This window comes from Papaver somniferum, chromosome 3 (genome assembly GCF_003573695.1).
Source record: "Papaver somniferum cultivar HN1 chromosome 3, ASM357369v1, whole genome shotgun sequence".
Classification (NCBI taxonomy): Eukaryota; Viridiplantae; Streptophyta; class Magnoliopsida; order Ranunculales; family Papaveraceae; genus Papaver; species Papaver somniferum.
The window spans coordinates 167514616-167533134 of NC_039360.1; the positions used below are offsets into that span (position 1 = coordinate 167514616).

Sequence of the window (18519 nt, forward strand, 5' to 3'; positions counted from 1 at the left end):
TAGACCATTACACATCGACTCAACCGTTGTTCGGGTGGACACATCTAGACCTTCATACAAAATTTGCACAAGTCTCCATTTTTCAAAACCATGATGGGGACATTGGAGCAATAATTCATTGAATCTCTCCAGGTATCTAGCTAAGGTCTCACCTTCTAATTGCACAAAGCTATTCAGACTTTGACGAATTGTCGCAGTCTTGTGGTTCGGGAAAAACTTTTTGAAAAACTCCTTTGTGAGGTCATCCCATGTCATGATGGATTGAGGCTGTAAAGCATAGAGCCAGGCCTTTGCCTTATCTTTCAGGGAAAAGGAAAAAGCCTTAACTTCAGGGTTTCGTCGGTCATTTGAGTGAAACGCAGAGTTCCACAAATTTCCTCGAATTCTCTCACGTGGTGGTAGGGTTTTCATTCTCAACACCTCTAAAAATAGGAAGCATCTGTATTGTGCTAGATTTCAGCTCATAATGGCCATTAGCCTCGGGCAGCAAAATACAGAAGGTTGACTGGCTCTAGTTGGGTACATATAATCCTTGAGGGTACGTGGTTCTCCCATTGTTTCTGGTTGATCTGGACTGTCTCCCTCAGAACTTAGAATTTCGATAGGTTCGTCTGGGTTAATTCTAACAAGTCTGTTTGTCTGGTCTCTGTAGGTCACAATCATGTCCTAGTAGGTACCTTAACTAACATGTTGGTCAGACAGAGCAATCGGAAACAATTTGGCCCAAGGGTTATGAAGATTTGGTTTTTGAATGGGTTTTGGTTTAAAGAAGGGTTTTGTTTTTGGTTTAAAAATTTTGGGTTTTGAAAATTTTTGAACTAAACCTAGCATAAATTATCACAACTCATAAAAGAAAATAAAAACAATAATAATAATTAAAACAAACCCATAAAAGAAAAAAGAAAAATAAAAGAAAAATAAAGAAAAACAAAAAAGAAAATAAAAAATTATTACAATCCCAAATAAAAATAAAAATTATTACAATCCCAAAATAAATAATTAAATAAATTATTACAAGCCCAAATTTGAATTTAAATGAGGCCCAAGTGGGTTAACTCATGGGTTAGGCTTACTTGTTTTTTGGAGGGAAGCCCAAAAATAGGCTTTTAGTCCCCTTTTAGTTGCACAGCCCAGTTGGGCTTTAGGATCGTCCTAGCAGCTCACGTCCAAGCCCAGCAGCAGCAGGTGCAGCGAAGCCCAAGAACAGAAATTGCAAGCCCAGCAGAAGAAGTTGCAAGCCCAGAAGAAGTTGAGGTTACTGAGCCCAGCTCAGTTGGTTCAAGCCCAGTTCAGAGGTTGCAAGCCCAGTAGCAGAGAGTTGGCACAAGCCCAGCAGCAGAGAAAGCAGGCTTTGGCTTTGGCTTTGGCAGCAGCAGCAACAGCAGCAGCTGCACAGCAACAGCACCAGTAGCAGCACTTGCAGCAGCAGCTAGGCAGTTTCAGTTGGCAGCAGTTGGCAGCAAGTTGGCAGAAGCAACAGCAACAGCAGCTTGGCAGCAGCAGCTCCACACCAGCAGCAGCAGCAGCTTCAGCAACACTTGCACTTGCAGCAGCTTCAGCAACACTTGCAGCAGCACATTGAAAACTTCAAAAAGATGGCAGCCAGCTCCCCGGCAGCGGCGCCAAAGACTTGGTGTGATTATCAAATGCACACAAAACACTTGCAAGTATACAAGGTCAAGATTTGTAATAAAAGGGTGAGTAGGGGTTTGTCCACAGGGAGAGGAGCATATAAGAAGTTTTCCTAGGCTAATAAGAGTGGCAATGCACTAAGGCAGTGAGCAAAACATGTAAATGATATGAACCAAGGCTTGGAAAGTAAAGCAGCAAAGAAACAGCTAAAAGAAGCAGCAAATAACCAAGGCTTGGAAGCCAAGGGCAGGGTGAGTTCAGTGCACTGACTTCAGTGCACAGTAGCTACAAAGTGCAAGAAAATGAAAGGCAAGAAAAGTAACTGAAATACAAGCATACAGGACTGAAAAATAAAAGTGACTGAAAGGGGATTGGTGGGTAAGCCAAGGCTTATGATCCACCTTGTGTCCTAATCAAGTGACATGTTTCTAGGTTATGTTCATTCCTAAGCATACAACTAGAAATGAAAGAACACCAACTTGCTCACTAGTCTACCCCTAGCATTGGCTGTCTTTTGACAGTACAGCCAATCACAGGCTCTATGAACATTGGCATCTCTCATTTGCACAATCAAACACAGCAACAGGAAGTAACTATCCTAGCTCATTCACACTTGACAGTGCACAAGGCTTCACTGAGCCTTGGCCTGAAGCTGATTAGCTCATGCTAACCATGAGTAAAACATTCACATTCATCATATGATATAAATTAAACACAAATTGCAACATATCAGATAACTACAAACAGAAGCAATTTTCAACTGTCACTGATAAGCAACTAAAATTTGAAGTTCATAAAAATTGTAGCAAATTCTCTACTGGCTAGTCCAGAGAGGTATACAGTGTCTTTTACACACTTCACACAACATCAATTTATACTCAATCACCCAATTAGGGTTTTCCCCAATTTTCCCCCAAAATCAGTGAAATTAGGTTTTTCAAATTACCTAATTTTATGGCACAATTCCTCCCATGTGCGTCGACCCATTCTTCCTCTGACGCTCCTGCTCCATTCCCACGCGCCAATTGCTTCATCTATCAACCTAGTTCACCAAATCCAATCCTAACAGTGATGAGGATGGTGGAGTTGTTGAAATAGATTAATAGGTGATGGGGGGTGATGATAGTAGTGATGGGTTGTGGTTGTTGTGGAGAGTTGGTGGTTTGGTGGCTGTTGCAGGAGGGGTGGTGACGACAGGGAAGAAGGTGGTGGTGATGGTGGTGCGGCAGGGTATGGTGGTTGCAGACGGGGTGAGCTCGATTAGGTTCTGGCTAGGGGTTGTTTGGTTTGTGGGATATAGACTTAGGTGTTTGAGTGTTGAGCGGGATCATCGAACCTTGATGTTTGGTGATGAAAGGCGTAGGATGATAACTTCTGAAACGGATCTAACGGAGAAATTGAGACAGATCGTGAGCGACCGTTGGATGCAAAAATACAACGAAACTGACGGCTCAAGATGGAGTTAGGTGCTGTAGTGTAAGGCGGAGATATCAAACTTCGATGCACAGCAAGGGAGCGATCGTCGGATTCAACTACCATCTAATCTGAAGGCTTGGAATTTCAGCGCTGTGGTGCTTGGCAGAGACTTCAGATTTTGATGCTCTATGAAGGAGCGACCGTCGGATGCTTCTGGGAACTGATCTGACGGCTGAGAACGGAGGCGTTTTTGTGTGTAGAAAATGAGGTTGTGCGCACCATTCTTCGCGGCTTCCTTGCGTAATTTCTCCCGGCTTTTCACTACTTTTCTGCTCTTTTCGCTCCGCGACTCATCCGAACTTTATTTATTACCTAAAAATGCAAAATTAATTAATAAAAATATTTATTCTTGAAAACAATGAAAATACAGAATATGGGATAAAATGTAGAATTAATGTATAAAAGATGAGTTAAAATGCCAACAAAAAGGGATAAATATATACAATATTTGGCACTCATCACTACCAAACAGATTTGTTGTTCCTTTACTGTTTAGAATACGAATCAAAGGAATTGTTCCAAGTACGTGACTTATTTATAAGTTGGAGGCGTGGGAATACAGACGGAACTAGGTGAACTATAGGTTTAGTTGCTTGGTCTCAACTATACGAAGTTGGTTTAATTTTGTGTAGCAGCTTAATCCTGAGAGTATTCAATTCTGGACAAGGTCCCGGGGTTTTTCTGCATTTGCGGTTTTCTCGTTAACAAAATCTTGCTGCGTCATTTACTTTTATTTTCCGCATTATAATTGTTTTATTATAATTAAAGTAAATTATACAAACGTTAATTCCTATTTACTTGATAAGAAATCCTATTTTGTTTGGTTAAGTCCGAACCTTTTATCAAGTAAACATACTTCGTTGTTATATTGTCTCGATCTCGTATCCATAGACGATCACACGAAGTGTGAACCAATTAGTTGCATTGTCTCGACTCAGTCCATAGACAATCACTTTCGGAGAAAGGACTTATAGGTAGGAAATTTTGTAGCTTGAGGTATATTTGGGTACCCTCGCCTTTTCAATCATCATTACCATCATCATCATCTCCACCACCACTAGCACCCGAACCACCAGCACCATCACTATCTTCTTTTTATTCACCTTGTACCGGAGGTTTTTCTTCTTCTTCAATACCTTCTTCGTCATCGCTTAGAGAAGTGGATACAATGGGAGAGGAAGAAGCCGGTAATTCAACGACTCATTATCTTTGTCTCTGGGTTCGTGGATAAAAAAGGATACCTCACTCAGACGCATTCCGCGAAATGCACCCGCCGCCAAGAATTTTTCGTTCCAGGGAGGTCTGGAAGGAGGAGTGGGCAAGTGTTCTTTTCCTTGCTTATCCTGATTCTTCTTGCTACAATAATACATACACAAAAACAACAAATAAGATATTTTTTTATGTTCTCAAAATAAGGGTCGTCATCGAGAATTCGTAACCCGTAACGACCCTAATATACGGTTGACGACTCAACTTTATCCAGGTAACGATTCTCAAACAAGCAATGCCGATTGAGAATTAAGTTGACGACCCTTTCAATTTTGATACAGAGGTGGTTGTTGTATTATCCAGAGCCATTATTGTTTAAGAAAAGGACGTCAAAAGAGGATCGTCATCTGTTTCAATAATAGAGTAACGACTCTAATCTAGGGCAAAAAAATTGAAATAACAGAAGGAGGGTCGTTATCTGCTTTACCATATACCTTAACAATTTTTCATAGTTTCTACATGCATATGAAAAGTCGTTAGGGAATATATATTATCGAGGTTGATGACCCTTCTTTTGTAACTACATTTTTTCGGTTGAAAAACCTAATTTTGTAATCAACACATCAAATTAAACGCAAACAACAAGTAGATTAGGGTATTTTAGTTCAGATACCTTATAATTGTGGCCATAACTTCTTCCAATCCGTATGGATTTGATTTGTGCCGAATTCTCGTGTAAACCTTTCCTTTGAATTTTTAAACGATATTAGGGTTTGGTACATCTCTTTGATGCTTCTTAGTAAGAGGCATGTTTGTAGAAGAAGTTAATCGTCGATTAAAATTTTCGAATTGACGATTACGACGATGAAATCAGGTGGTTTTTTGTTTTGTTTTTTGAATGAAGTCATTATGAGAAGAGGAGAAGAGAATCGAGAGAGTTTTCTGTTTTTTTTTTGTTTAATGAATAAAAATGAATTGGGGGTTTAGGGTTTATTAGTTTTTATTATTAGTGAAGGGTACAAAAGTAATATCACCAAAAATTGGCATTTCCCTACCGTTTTTGGTGTGGGTATAAATTCAGGAACGCCCCAAATTCTATTTCGAGGCCCCCAAGTAAACCACAATTTATATTGGGCTGATGCCAGTAGTACTAGGGAATGATATCACTTCATATAGGACAATAACATTCTAAATAATCCCGACCGTTGAATCGGTTAAATGGTATCATCCCCTAGCTGTGAAACACCGACACGTCAATATTGGTGTTGTATCCGTGTCAGACGCGCGTCGGACACAAAATGTGCATGGGACACCGACACGACGTAGTGTAGAAATCTATACTCCATTTTACTAGTTAGGAAATCTAGTGTGTCATGGAAATTAGTATAATGGTTTATTGTTCTATAAGTGGGCTAACCCGACGGCATAAAATTGAGTTTTTTCTATGTATTTGCGTGATTAATGTATTTGATATACTATAACAATGTGATCTTGGCATATAAAAATTAGTTAATTAATATATATAAACGTGTTCTTGTCCTGATGATTTTAAATTGCCGGTCCCTGTATCTAGGGCTTCACATGGTTCGGTTTTTATCGGTTTTTGGCAAAACCTAAACCGAAATCAAAGTACTCGGTTTTCCAATAATGAAAACCAATGAAACCATATAGCATATTCGGTTTCATTGGTTTCGGTTTCTACTCGGTTTTGTTAAAAACCATACGGTTTTTGGTTAACCGAATGATTTATAAACAATAATGTGCCAGTGCTTTATAGTTTACACAAATAGTACACCCAATACTACAAGCGGCAGAAAAGTTTACTGGCAACATAACAGAGGCATAAATGACGAGCAACTAAAATGTCAGCAAAAGGCTTTAAATCGAATAATCCTCCTACGAGTCCTAACCATTCATTAATACAATTCATCAGTGTGAAAAGATTCATTCTGCTATGGTCACTATTAATCGGTTAACCAATTGGTTTTTGGTTCGGTTTTGAGATAAAACCTAAACCGAAACCAATGCTTTTGGTTATCTGAAACTGACAACCATTAATAAACCATAGCAATATGATTTCGGTTCGGTTTAAAATCTTCGGTTTCGGTTTTCGGTTCTGGTTCGTTTTTGTGCAGCCCTACCTGTATCCATGCCGTGTCGTATCAGTGTCCCGTGTTCGCGTCAGTGCTTCCCAAGCCCCTAGTAATATAGGGATCAACCCATATAAATCATGAATTAAACGAGGTACTAAAGGTTTAATTTTTTTTAACAAATATTAAAGTTTTTTTTTTAAGGTAGTATTAAAGCACATCAATTAATGTAATAATATGTCGTTGGAGCTTAACTTGTTAGGCCAACTAGTTTCATATAATAATATCCATCCAATAATATAATAAAATTTACAGAACTAGTGACAAAACCCCTAGGTGAACAAACTAGTGATAAGAAAAAACCGGTCATACTATTTCTACCAAATAAAAACCGTTTTAAATAAAACTGGGACAAAAACCCCAAGCCAAATAATAATGTGTAAATTTAGTTTTTGTTACTTTTAAAAAAGCCAAACATACCCTTCGACCTTTTTCTAGGTTTCATCGACTGCTCTCTTGGAGAGAACCCAACACTCTCTCTCTCAGAAACAAATCCTTAGACAAATTTCCAGAATCAAAACCTAGAAATCTCACAATGAAAACACAAATTGAAACCTAAATTTCAGTAATCACAACATAGAAATCTCGATCTATTCTCAAAACCTAGAAATCTTGATCATCAGAACCTTAAAAAAAATTTAAACCTAGAATGCAAAATCAGTTTTGTTACTGAAATCTGAAATCAATTCATCTTTGATTATCATCAGGTATAAACCATTATTTAGTACTGTTGTTTAATTTTGATATTGTTGACCCTGTGAAGTTAATTGCATGTACAAATTTTGGTGATTTGAAGTTAGATTCTACTCTTCCGCTGTTTTTTTTCTTTTTTCTTTTTTTTTGTATTACGTAGAATTTCAAGGCATGGGTGTGTTTAGCTTTCTGATTTGTGAGCTATTTTTAGGGTTAATTTTTTTTTTATATATCAATCTCTTGCTGCATGATTTTAAAGTCACTTGCTTGATTTAATTTGTTACTGTTGTTAGTCGAAGTTGATCAGTTTGATTTATCTTATCTCATAGTTTTATGGTTCAGAGATCCAAGATGTGAAAGCTTTCATGTATGAATTTGTCATCCAAAAAGCCTCAAATCCATGTTCTGAATGAACTGTTCCTGCTTAATTTTTGATGCTTCATTAGTACAATTTAACTGAATTTCGTTGATAAATTTATGGGTTAGTATACCATGATCTAATAATGCCATCCTTGATAGCACCTGGTTCAACTATAAGGTTTCTTTTTGTAAAGCTTTCATCTCATGGAATATATTGAAGTTTTGCTTTGAACCTTCTCTTGATCTCTGCTTTCTGAATCATATAGTTGATGTAAACTGAACACGTTTCTTTGTTATGCAGTTATCCATAGTGGATAGATGGGACTTCATTAGGTTTGAACTTTTTTCATAGGTCATATGCATTATGTGTTCTGCATGGAATTATTTTGGGATGAAATCTCTAGTTTCTTGATCTTGTTACTTGTACTTAGGAATTATTATCGATTATTCTCTAAATTGTGATTGCGACAAATTTTATGTGAGCGACAGCACCAGATTCTTGGTGTGTGTCCTGAAATGGGAGGATTTGAAGGGGCATGTCCTGTGCATCACATGTTATCGTTATGATTCACTAAGCATGTGAAGTAAGATTGTGCACATTTTTGACAACTCCTCCCTGGATTGTTTGTTTTCCTTGTTGGTATGAGCGCATTTTCTGTATTAAACAAGATGTTTCCTCTTAGTCATCATATTTCATAATGCCTCTTAGGTTATGGGGTCACATTTAACAATCCCATATGAATATTATACGTCGCTTTTATACCATTCATACTTTGCTTTCCTGAAATTTTTTTGAGGTGATATCATATTTATCGTTTCCTTATTTTAGCTATCATCTGTAACTGATAGACGTTGATATGTAGATTCCCCCTGGGTTGTACTCATGCCGATGTCCTTTTTTGGTGCTAGGTGAATCTATTACAGCTGAGAACGAAACAAGGGAAGGAGAGTACTACGTCTGGCACGAGTGAGTAATTTCAAGTTGGTTCCTTGGAGTAGAAAACAGATTCCTTAGTGAGAAAGTAACTCACTATTTCTGCTCATCATTGTTGTCTATGTTGTTGTCGGATGGCAAATTCTAAAGTATCATTTCTGTTTTGGTGCAGGTTTCGTAGAGTAAAATTGTTGTTCTAAGGACTTGAAAGGTCGGGTAACCTGTTCAGCTTTTTCTCAGCTGCCATAGTTATCAATAATTTTGTAAGATTGTATGTTCACCTTCATAATGTCTTATTGTTGGATGCTTATTACTTAGGTATCGACGTATCGTGCACGAAACCTGTTCATCACAGAGAGGGAAGCAATTGCAGGTGGTGAATTGGATTATGGAGCTGAGTAGTCAGCTAGGAGATGTTGCTGCTGCCGCTGCTTTCAGATTGGCAGTGTGCAAGTGTAGATGCTGGTATTGTTGATATGGTTATTGCAGTGATGGGTTTGATATGGTTATTGCAGTGACAGGGTCTTGTGACGAGTTTCATTTGATGCTGCTAGTAAGCTCCGGTTGCAGCTGAAGTTGATATTATAGAGAAGGTGGTACTGGTGTTGGCTTTGAGTTGGTTCTCTATGAAGAATGGTTTGAGCTGATGCTTGAGAATGGTTTTTAAGTATAGTTGCAGGTTGAGAGTGTAGAGAAGAACTGAGATGCCTATGTTGGTGGTGATTATGAACTGCAGCTGGTGATAATCAGAATCCATGGAGGAACTGGTTTTGCTCTCTGGTTGAATTATATGATGGATATTGCAGGTCAGTTGAAGATCAAACTGAGCCTGAGATGGAGCATTTGTGGTGTTCAGGTAGGCTTGAACTGAATGCAAGGCAGTAAGCAGTGGTATGGGATTGAAGTGAATTTGTAGTTGCAGGTGCAATGAAGTGCTGCAATAACAATGAGGAATTGCCTGTAACCTAGATGGAAACTATACCAGGTGAAGCTGAGTAATGGGTCTTGAGACATAAACTGGTGGTATTGCTGTTGAAGCGCAGAAACCAATTATGGTTTCATCTTATTTATGATGAAACCAAATCGGTTTCATCGTATTTCAACAATGTATTTCATCCATGAAGATGTATATACCTCTCTTAAAAATTTCTTGCAGGTGATTTCTCACGAAACCAAGATGAAACCAAAATCGGTTTCATCGTATTTATGATGAAACCAAAATTGGTTTCATCGTATTTTTGGGAGGTGGTGGTGGTGGGCGGTCGTGGTGCTGGTTTTGGTCGGCGGTGGTCGACAGTGGTGGTGCTGGATGGTAGGGTGGCTGGTATTGGTGGTGCAATTACGTAGTATCGGTGGTGGTGGTGGTGGTGGTCGGAGGTGGTGGCGGTGGTGGTCGACAATGGTGGTGCTGGATGGTAGGGTGGCTGGCAGTGGTGGTGCAATTGCGCAGTATCGGTGGCGGCGGCGGAGCGGTGGTGGTCGGTGGCGGAGCGGTGGTGGTCGTTGGCGGCGGCGGTGGTCGGTGGTGGTGGCGAGGTGGTAGTGGTCGGCAGCGGTGGTTGGCGGCGGCGGTGGTTGGCGGCGGCGGTGGTGGAGGCAGTGGCGCGGTGGTGGTTGGCGACGACGGTGGTGCAGTGGTGGTTGGAGGCGGCGGTGGCGCAGTGGTGGTTGGTGGTGGTGGCGGTGGTGGCGCGGTGGTGGTTGGCGGCGATGGTCAGTGGTGGCGGCACAGTGGTGGTTCTGCTGGTGGTGTTATTTTGTGGTGGTGTTTTGTGGTGGTGATAATATAATAGAAATTAATGATGGGGTTGATTTTTATTTTTGTTGGGATGATTTAAAATTAAAGGTGGGGTTGTTTTTTATTTTTGTTGGGGTGATTTAAACTAGAAGGCTAATATAGACAATTTATGTTAAATGGGGTTTTTGTGAACAATTTGTTTTGTTGGAGTTTTTGTATATGGATAATGACATTTTTGGGGTTATAACACGCGGCCCGTAAAATTTAAGTATTAAAGCTGTTTTAACAAATACTATTTGTTAAATTTATTCATCCCAAATTCTCAGTAATGTTTAATTTCTACACATCCTATCCTCTATCCGTATGAAAGCTTCTTAAATCAATATCAGCCGTTGATAACAACAAAGACTCTAATTTGTTTTCCCATCCGTATGACACCTTTAAAACCAACAAAACAGCAAACAACGGAAAAACCACAATCCGTATGCAACCTTCTTAACTCAATATCAACCGTTGATAACAACAAAGACTTTAATTATTTTTTTCCCATCCGTATGATACCTTTTAAACCGCAAACAACTAAGATCCGTATGAAACCTTTTAATTCATTATAAACCGTTGATAAGAACCTAAACATCTAGCCTCTTCTATCCTCTATAAATCCCCATTCCCATATCCGAACACCTCACAAAGCAAAACCTCTCTCTCCAAACCCAAACCCAAACCCAAACCCAAACCCAAACCCAAACCCAAACCCAAACCCGAGATCTCTGCAACTCATCATCTTCAGCAATGGCTCGTACAAAGCAAACAGCAAGGAAATCCACCGGAGGAAAAGCCCCAAGGAAGCAATTAGCAACAAAAGCAGCTCGTAAATCTGCACCAGCGACCGGAGGAGTAAAGAAGCCTCACAGATTCAGGCCAGGAACCGTTGCTCTTCGTGAAATCAGAAAATACCAAAAGAGTACTGAACTGTTGATTCGCAAACTTCCATTTCAGCGTTTAGTTCGTGAAATCGCTCAAGATTTCAAGACTGATTTAAGGTTCCAGAGTTCAGCAGTTGCGGCATTACAAGAAGCAGCTGAAGCTTATCTTGTTGGTTTGTTCGAAGATACTAATCTATGTGCGATTCATGCTAAAAGGGTTACTATTATGCCTAAAGACATTCAACTTGCAAGGAGAATCAGAGGTGAACGTGCTTGAAAAAGAGGGGTTTAATTTCTTTGTAAATCTAGATTAGGGATCTGTCTTTTTTTCTTCTTCTTTTGGTATGTAGAACTGTCAGTGCACTGATTTTGACAATCTAATGAAATGGAATTTCACAGTTTCTGAATATGTTGTTTAAATGGGCTGATTAGATTTCTGCTCTGAAACTCTAATTTCGGTTGAATTCAATCCAAAATCATGACCATTTCTGCTTGATATCTGTTTGAGTGTTGGGTGCTGAGGGATTTGGCATGATAACCTAATAAATTCGATTCCATTTTTAGATACCCGATTATAGAAGTTGTTCATTTTTGTCAATGGTAATTCAGCCACTGGTGGTGTTACTAAGCAATTTCTACCTCTTTCTTGAGTGATCTATTACAGTCGTGCCTTAATTGAGATGTTCTTTTGATGAATACTTGAGCAAGTAGATAAGAAACAGTATCATCGACATCTAAGGCGGTGACCTACCTCTGCAGAAAGTCATTTGCAGTTTATAGCGCCTAATTGTAAGGTGCAGAAAGTCACGTTTTTGGTCAGAGAACAAACTCTGCAAGTGGGAACATGAAAACGCCATAAAAGAAGCCATGATAAATGTATATACCAAACGATGTGTTGAATGCTTCAAAAAGAAAACAATGTGCTGAGAAATCACTACTACATTTTTTTTTTAATCTTCAATAATACATACAACTACTGAGGTGTTTTCATCTAATGATATTTCTATTTCTACGATTCTTCAAGCCCCATGAGTCCCTCTGGTAAAGGACCAGAAAGAGAGTTGAAAGACATTGAGAATCTTATGCTTCTTGCAGTTTCCCAATTTCCTATGGCTGTTACTTCTCAAAGGATATTATTGTTCCTAGTATCAGATTGTTCCCAGTATCAGAGATTGTAGGACAGACATTTTTTCCTACTTCCAAAGGTATAAGTCCTTCCAGTGAGTTCCACCAAAGGTCGAGTTACCTGAGTTGTACCAAATTTCAAAGCTCTTGAGGTATTATTCCAATGAATTTGTTACGACTAGCATCCAAGTATATAAGCCTTTTAAGATTTCCGATGCTTGGAGGCAGATTCCCAGAGACGAGGTTCATGATCAGGTCTACTGACACCAGATTCTGAAGATTCTTAAGCCCCGGAGGAAGATTCCCAGAAAATGAGTTGCCATGTACCAACAGTTCAATGAGGTTTCCAAGTTCTCCAACCGTGGAAGGTAAGCTGCCAGTAAACCTATTCTTATCAGGTATTAGTTCCGTGAGCATTTTAAGGCTGGACAAAGACAGAGGTAAAGTCCCAAACAAACTGTTACCACCCAAGTCTTAGAGACTCTAAATTCTTCAAATTCCATATATTTGCAGGAAGAGTGCCTGCGAGAGAACAATAGCTGACGTAAAGACGCTTCAGTGCTCTAAGTCCCCAAGGTGGCTTGGAAATGGAAACTGTACCTCGTGAAATTTGGAACCGACGCATCTTATACCAGACCAATTACATGGTGAACTTCTGTGTTGCACCAGCTCGGAAGGAGATCTATTTTTACGACTAGAGAGTCCTTGAGAGCAATTGATATCTGAAGGTCACTATGATCATTTGCTTCACAGAAGGATGGACAGATGAAGCAGACAGCGACTAAATGGAAAAGGAGCCTAGGGTGCAGAATATGAGCTGGTAGTACCATTCTGGAGATTCTATTGTGGAGAATCATGAAAAACACCCTGGGGCTCGATGCGATTTGTGAACTCGAGAAACCATCCGTTGGACAATGAGAAGTATGTGAAATTAGAACACGGAAAGTGGACAGACGATTCGTCACGACGTTTTCCAAGTTCAGTTTAGGCAATGCATGAATCAAATATGCTTTCAAACAGTCACTAGCAATAACAAGAGGGAGTCAGTATAGGCAATGCATGAATCAAATATGCTTTCAAACAGTCACTAGCAATAACAAGAGGGAAAAGTTGTACCTTGTACACTCTAAGGAAGCAAAAATGAAGCAAATATATTTGAGCATTCTCATGTCTATCAGCCAAGCTTTAAACATAGCATTTGGAAGAACATACAGGAAGAACTGGTAACAAGATAAATTTCTGGAACATACAGGAAGAACATACGAGTTGTCTAAGACAGAAACTCATGGATGCTTGAATTCATTATTTATTCTTAAATGCTGGAGCATCTTACAATTGGCGATGGTGATCTACAGCACAAGTTCTCATATATTAAAAAAACCGCTACTTGTAAGCGCTAGTAGAGTTGCATTATTTTATCTTTTAGAGAAAATGGGTTGGAGAACCAATAGAAAGTATCCTTGAGGATTTAACGTTTCTCCTTTTAGAATTTCTTGGGGTTTAAAATAACACTTCTGAGCCATATTAAGGTCTGGGCAGTTTGAGTTTTAATTATAGATTAATAGAGCATAAAAAACAGCATAAATCCGATAACATGGGTAATCAAAGATCTCACCTGCAGCTTTGAGGGACTGCTAAATGCACGGAAGAAACTCGGCCCAGATAATGTCTGCAAACTGTACAGCACCCACTTCCCTATAAAAGAAAGAAAGAAACAAACAGAAACTTCATTTTGAGTGTGGGTTTGCTAATTAATCTGATGTTACATAAACAAAGAGAAAAGTAGATATTATTAGGATTTGCGAATGTCAAAACTGCTATTTCTGCAACAATGATAAACATCCCTGAGAAATAAGGCTCTTAGAACGTCATCTATTTTTGGATTCTTTTGTGTTGCGCAGTAGACTAAGATGCCAAATATTTACACAAGACATAGTATTATTTAACAAACAATCCTGAATCCTGTCCCTTTTTCACTTTAGATGGTTGTAAATCTTTCATTCACCGGCCTCGCAGCCAGCAAATGATTCAAACCAAGAGAAAACAAAAATGAAGAGCCAGTAGTTACTTCTCACGTACAGTCCTCTGCAGGACATACATAATACTAAAGCAGTTCTCTCAGGATCAAAAGGCTTTAATACAAATCAATAATCTTAAATGAAATTAGATGTTTCAAAGTGATGTGATCTCTCTATTTAAATGGTCAAATTGGCCTAAACGATATAAGAAATCAGTCTCAGGACATCTCCATTTCAACATTTTCTTTGCAAAAATAAATACCTTTATAAATTATAACATGTAATACTTCTGCGCTTTTCTAAGTTATTTTCTGCTCAGCCAGTCTTTCCCTTCATGCTGAAGGGACTAAATGGAAAAGGAGCCCAGGGTGCAGAATATGAGCTGGTAGTTACATTCTGGAGCTTCTATTGTGGAGAATCATGAAAAACACCCTGGGGTCAATGCGATTTGCGTACTCGAGAAACCATCCGTTGGACACTGAGAAGTATCTGTGAAATTAGAACACGGAAAGTGGACAGACAATTCGTCACGACGTTTTCCAAGTTCAGTATAGGCAATGCATGAATCAAATATGCTTTCAAACAGTCACTAGCAATAACAAGAGGGAGAAGTTGTAGCTTGTACACTCTAGGGAAGCAGAAATGAAGCATATATATTTGAGCATTCTCATATCCATCAGCCAAGCTTTAAACATAGCATTTGGAAGAACATACAGGAAGAACTGGTAACAAGATAGATTTCTGGGACCAGTGTTTCAAAAAACGTTTTAGTGAAGCGATATGCTATCCTAGTAAAGCTTAAAGCGCAGCTTCAAAACGTTGTTGAAGCGTAGCTTCAAAAAAAAAATATATATATATATAAATACTTACTTACAGATATATATGTGAAACTTCCTAACATAAAACCAAAAACCAACATAATAAACCAAAAACTCCCTTGTGCGGCTGCCCTAGGTGACTTTTGAACCTACTAACCCCTCCTGAAATTTTTTTATCACAGAACTCGCGCTGCACATAGGAAACACCCGTCTTCCTCGAATAATTGGACCTTCAATTTCAGTACCATATTTCCAAGCTGGGTATTTCTTTGTGGATTTGTTAGCTTTGGTAGGCTGGCTACCCATTGCAGATCAGAAGAATAGAAGTGTAGAATAGCAGTAGAAGAAAAGGAAGAAGAAGTTGTAGAATAAAATATGAAACGTTTGAAGTCTCTAAATAGTCGGCTTGTTGAGATTTTATGCTAGTTTTAGGGGATTTTTTCTACTAAAACATAGAAGGGAGACTTATCTAGACCTATTTTTTAGGCTTTAAACCCTTTTTTTTTTGTTTCTAAAATATATTGACCTAGTACTAAAGCGCCCATATTGAAGCGATTTTTTATTGAAGCGCCAAAAAGCACGCATCAATATGCGCTTCAAAACGTTTTTTGAAGCACTGTCTGGGACAACTTAAGGTGCATATGAGTTATCTAAGACAGAAACTCATGGATACTTGAATTCATTATTTATTCTTAAATGCTGGAGCATCTTACAATTGACGATGGTGATCTACAGCGCAAGTTCTCATTTATTAAAAAAAACCGCTACTTGTAAGCGCTAGTAGAGTTGCATTCTTTTATCGTATAAAGAAAATGGGTTGGAGAACTAATAGAAAGTATCTGTGAGTATTTAACGTTTCTCCTTTTAGACTTTCTTGGGGTTTAAAATAACACTTCTGAGCCATATTAATGTCTGGGCAGTTCGAGTTTTAATTATTGATTAATAGAGCATAAAAAACAGCATAAATCCGATAACATGGGTAATCAAAGTCAAAGATCTCACCTACAGCTTTGAGGGACTGCTAAATGCACGGAAGAAACTCAGGCCCAGATAATGTCTGCAAACTGTACAGCACCCACTTCCCTATAAAAGAAAGAAAGAAACAAACAGAAACTTCATTTTGAGTGTGGGTTTGCTAATTAATCTGATTTTACATATACAAAGAGAAAAGTAGATATTATTAGGATTTGGGAATGTCAAAACTGCTATTTCTGCAACAATGATAAACATCCCTGAGACATAAGGCTCTTAGAACGTCATCTATTTTTGGATTCTTTTGTGTTGCGCAGTAGACTAAGATGCCAAATATTTACACAAGACATAGTACTCTTTAACAAAGAATCCTGAATCCTGCCTCTTTTTCACTTTAGATGGTTGTAAATCTTTCATTCACCGGCATCGCAACCAACAAATGATACAAACCAAGAGAAAACAAAAATGAAGGGCCAGTAGTTACTTTTCACGTACAGTCCTCTGCAGGACAAACATAATACTAAAGCAGTTCTCTCAGGATCAAAAAGGCTTTAATACAAATCAGTAATCTTAAATGAAATTAGATGTTTCAAAGTGATGTGATCTCTCTATTTAAATGGTCAAATCGGCCTAAATGATATAAGAAATCAGTCTCAGGACATCTCCATTTCAACATTTTCTTTGCAAAAATAAAAGTTGCATACCTGTTATAAATTATAACATGTAATACTTCCTGCGCTTTTCTAAGTTATTTCCTGCTCAGTCAGTCTTTCCCTTCATGCTGAAGCGACTAACAGAATCAATCGAAAATCCAGGTTTTGGGTCAACCAATCCATTTGGAAATATAGAATGATGTAGTGAGATTTAAGTCTCCATCCTTCAAAGATGCTCCTTTAAGGCGTTAACAGCTCCAGAAACATGCCAAACCATGCAGGTCCAGCTTCCATACATCAGATTTGCCCTTTATACCACTACATTTTTTGGGCCTGGCTTGTAAGTTAAACTTTAGGGTAGGAATCCACTCTTCTGGTGTCTTCTTCGACGGAAAGCAGTGCTGGTTTCTACTCACTGCAGAATAAATAGCTGAATTTCAACATGAATGTATACCTTGCATAAGCTAAAAGAGAAACTGAAAGAATTTTTTTAACATGAATGAATACCTTCTACAACAATAACAATCTGTTAAGCATGAGTTGCAATACAATCAACATAGTATTGTTCTAACTACATAGGTTGCATGCGACAAACAAAGTGAGAGTAAAATGTTGAACCTCTAGGATTAAATATATTCTAAAATAGTTGATCACAACAAGATTATCACAATTAACATAAGTAACCCAGCAGTAAGCTAGGGCTTCATTTCAACCTTAGCAAATAAACTTAGAAAATGATAAAAAAAAGATGATATTACAAAACCAGATGATCCTGCTAATTTGGATTGGATGTCTCAGTTACAAAACAACAAGCCATTTATATACCAATTTCACCCAATTCGGCTTCAATTTATCAATTAATGAAAACCCACTCACCAAAACCACTTTTCTGACGCTTCCCTTCTTCAATTCTTCTCTGCAATTCATTAATTTAGTGTTCCTCCAGCTGTTTATAGATAACTCTAACCCCAGCTCTCCCAAACCTAGCTTCTAGGTTTACTGTTAAAGATAAGATAAGATTAGGAGAGAGAGAGTTAATGATGAAATGAGGGTGATTATGATGATGGTGGTTAAGCACAAAGAGGTGGGGAAGATGGAGTAACGAAGGAAAATGAAGGTATTGATGTTTTCTGGAGTTGGAGAGGGATGAGAATGAAATTGGGTTTCTGGTCGATAACAGAAGAAAAAGAGATAAATAGGGTGTGGAGCAGTTGTATTGGCTTTGATATCCGGGTGGATATGTTGCTGCGTGTTAGGCAAAAGCATCAGGTTTGATGTTTGGAGATGGAAGTGGGTTTGGATCTCTTGACTATGTTAAGAACGATTTTTTGGGACCATGGTTTTTTTGGGGACCATGGTCCTATTAGGCCACCTATCCTATAGTTATAAGGGATGTCCTAAAACATTGAAATGACTAATCTATCCTTAATCTAATTTAATTTAAAACCAACCCAATAACCACCTATATATATATATAACCACCACCTCCTCCCACCACCACCACCACCTCCGATTGTCACCACCACCAACCATCGATTACCACCACTACCACCGCCCACCACCGCCGATTACCACCACCACCACCTCCGACTATCACCACCACCACCTCCGATTACCACCACCACTATATATATATATATATAGCTTAATTTAAAACATTAACAAAGATATTCTCACAAACCCATTACTTGTCATTCGTTTTTGGTTGAATAAATGAGAAGTAATCATTAAAATGAGTTGAAAATGGAAGTTGCAGAGAGGTTTAATGAAGGTTTTTTTTCAGAGAAAAGTTCGGTTATCAAGAATTAATTTTTT

The 18519-nt window shown here is 38.5% G+C and overlaps 1 protein-coding gene and 1 long non-coding RNA gene across 6 annotated transcripts; one reads left to right on the plus strand and one right to left on the minus strand.

Annotated features, from left to right (window-relative positions):
* Positions 1 to 10729: 10729 nt before the first annotated feature.
* Positions 10730 to 11527, plus strand: LOC113357957 (histone H3.2). Its single transcript, XM_026601446.1, has one exon. The coding sequence runs from the start codon at positions 10985 to 10987 to the stop codon at positions 11393 to 11395; it is 411 nt and encodes a 136-aa protein (XP_026457231.1). The 5' UTR covers positions 10730 to 10984; the 3' UTR covers positions 11396 to 11527.
* Positions 11528 to 11974: 447 nt separating this feature from the next.
* On the minus strand, positions 11975 to 17888 carry LOC113357958. 5 transcript variants are annotated; one of them, XR_003364032.1, is made up of 6 exons: positions 17581 to 17888; positions 16756 to 17119; positions 16082 to 16162; positions 14524 to 14750; positions 13360 to 13938; positions 11975 to 13266 (listed from the first exon to the last, which is right to left on the minus strand). It is a non-coding gene; the product is annotated as an uncharacterized LOC113357958 (long non-coding RNA). The 5 variants fall into 5 exon arrangements; XR_003364035.1 differs by having other exon boundaries at positions 11975 to 12765; positions 12844 to 13938; XR_003364034.1 differs by having other exon boundaries at positions 11975 to 13482; positions 13859 to 13938; positions 17581 to 17886.
* Between the last annotated feature and the right edge of the window lie 631 nt (positions 17889 to 18519).

Excerpts from the sequence above, each read along its gene's own strand:
- LOC113357957 (XM_026601446.1), top strand. The coding sequence starts at position 10,985 with ATGGCTCGTACAAAGCAAACAGCAAGGAAATCCACCGGAGGAAAAGCC.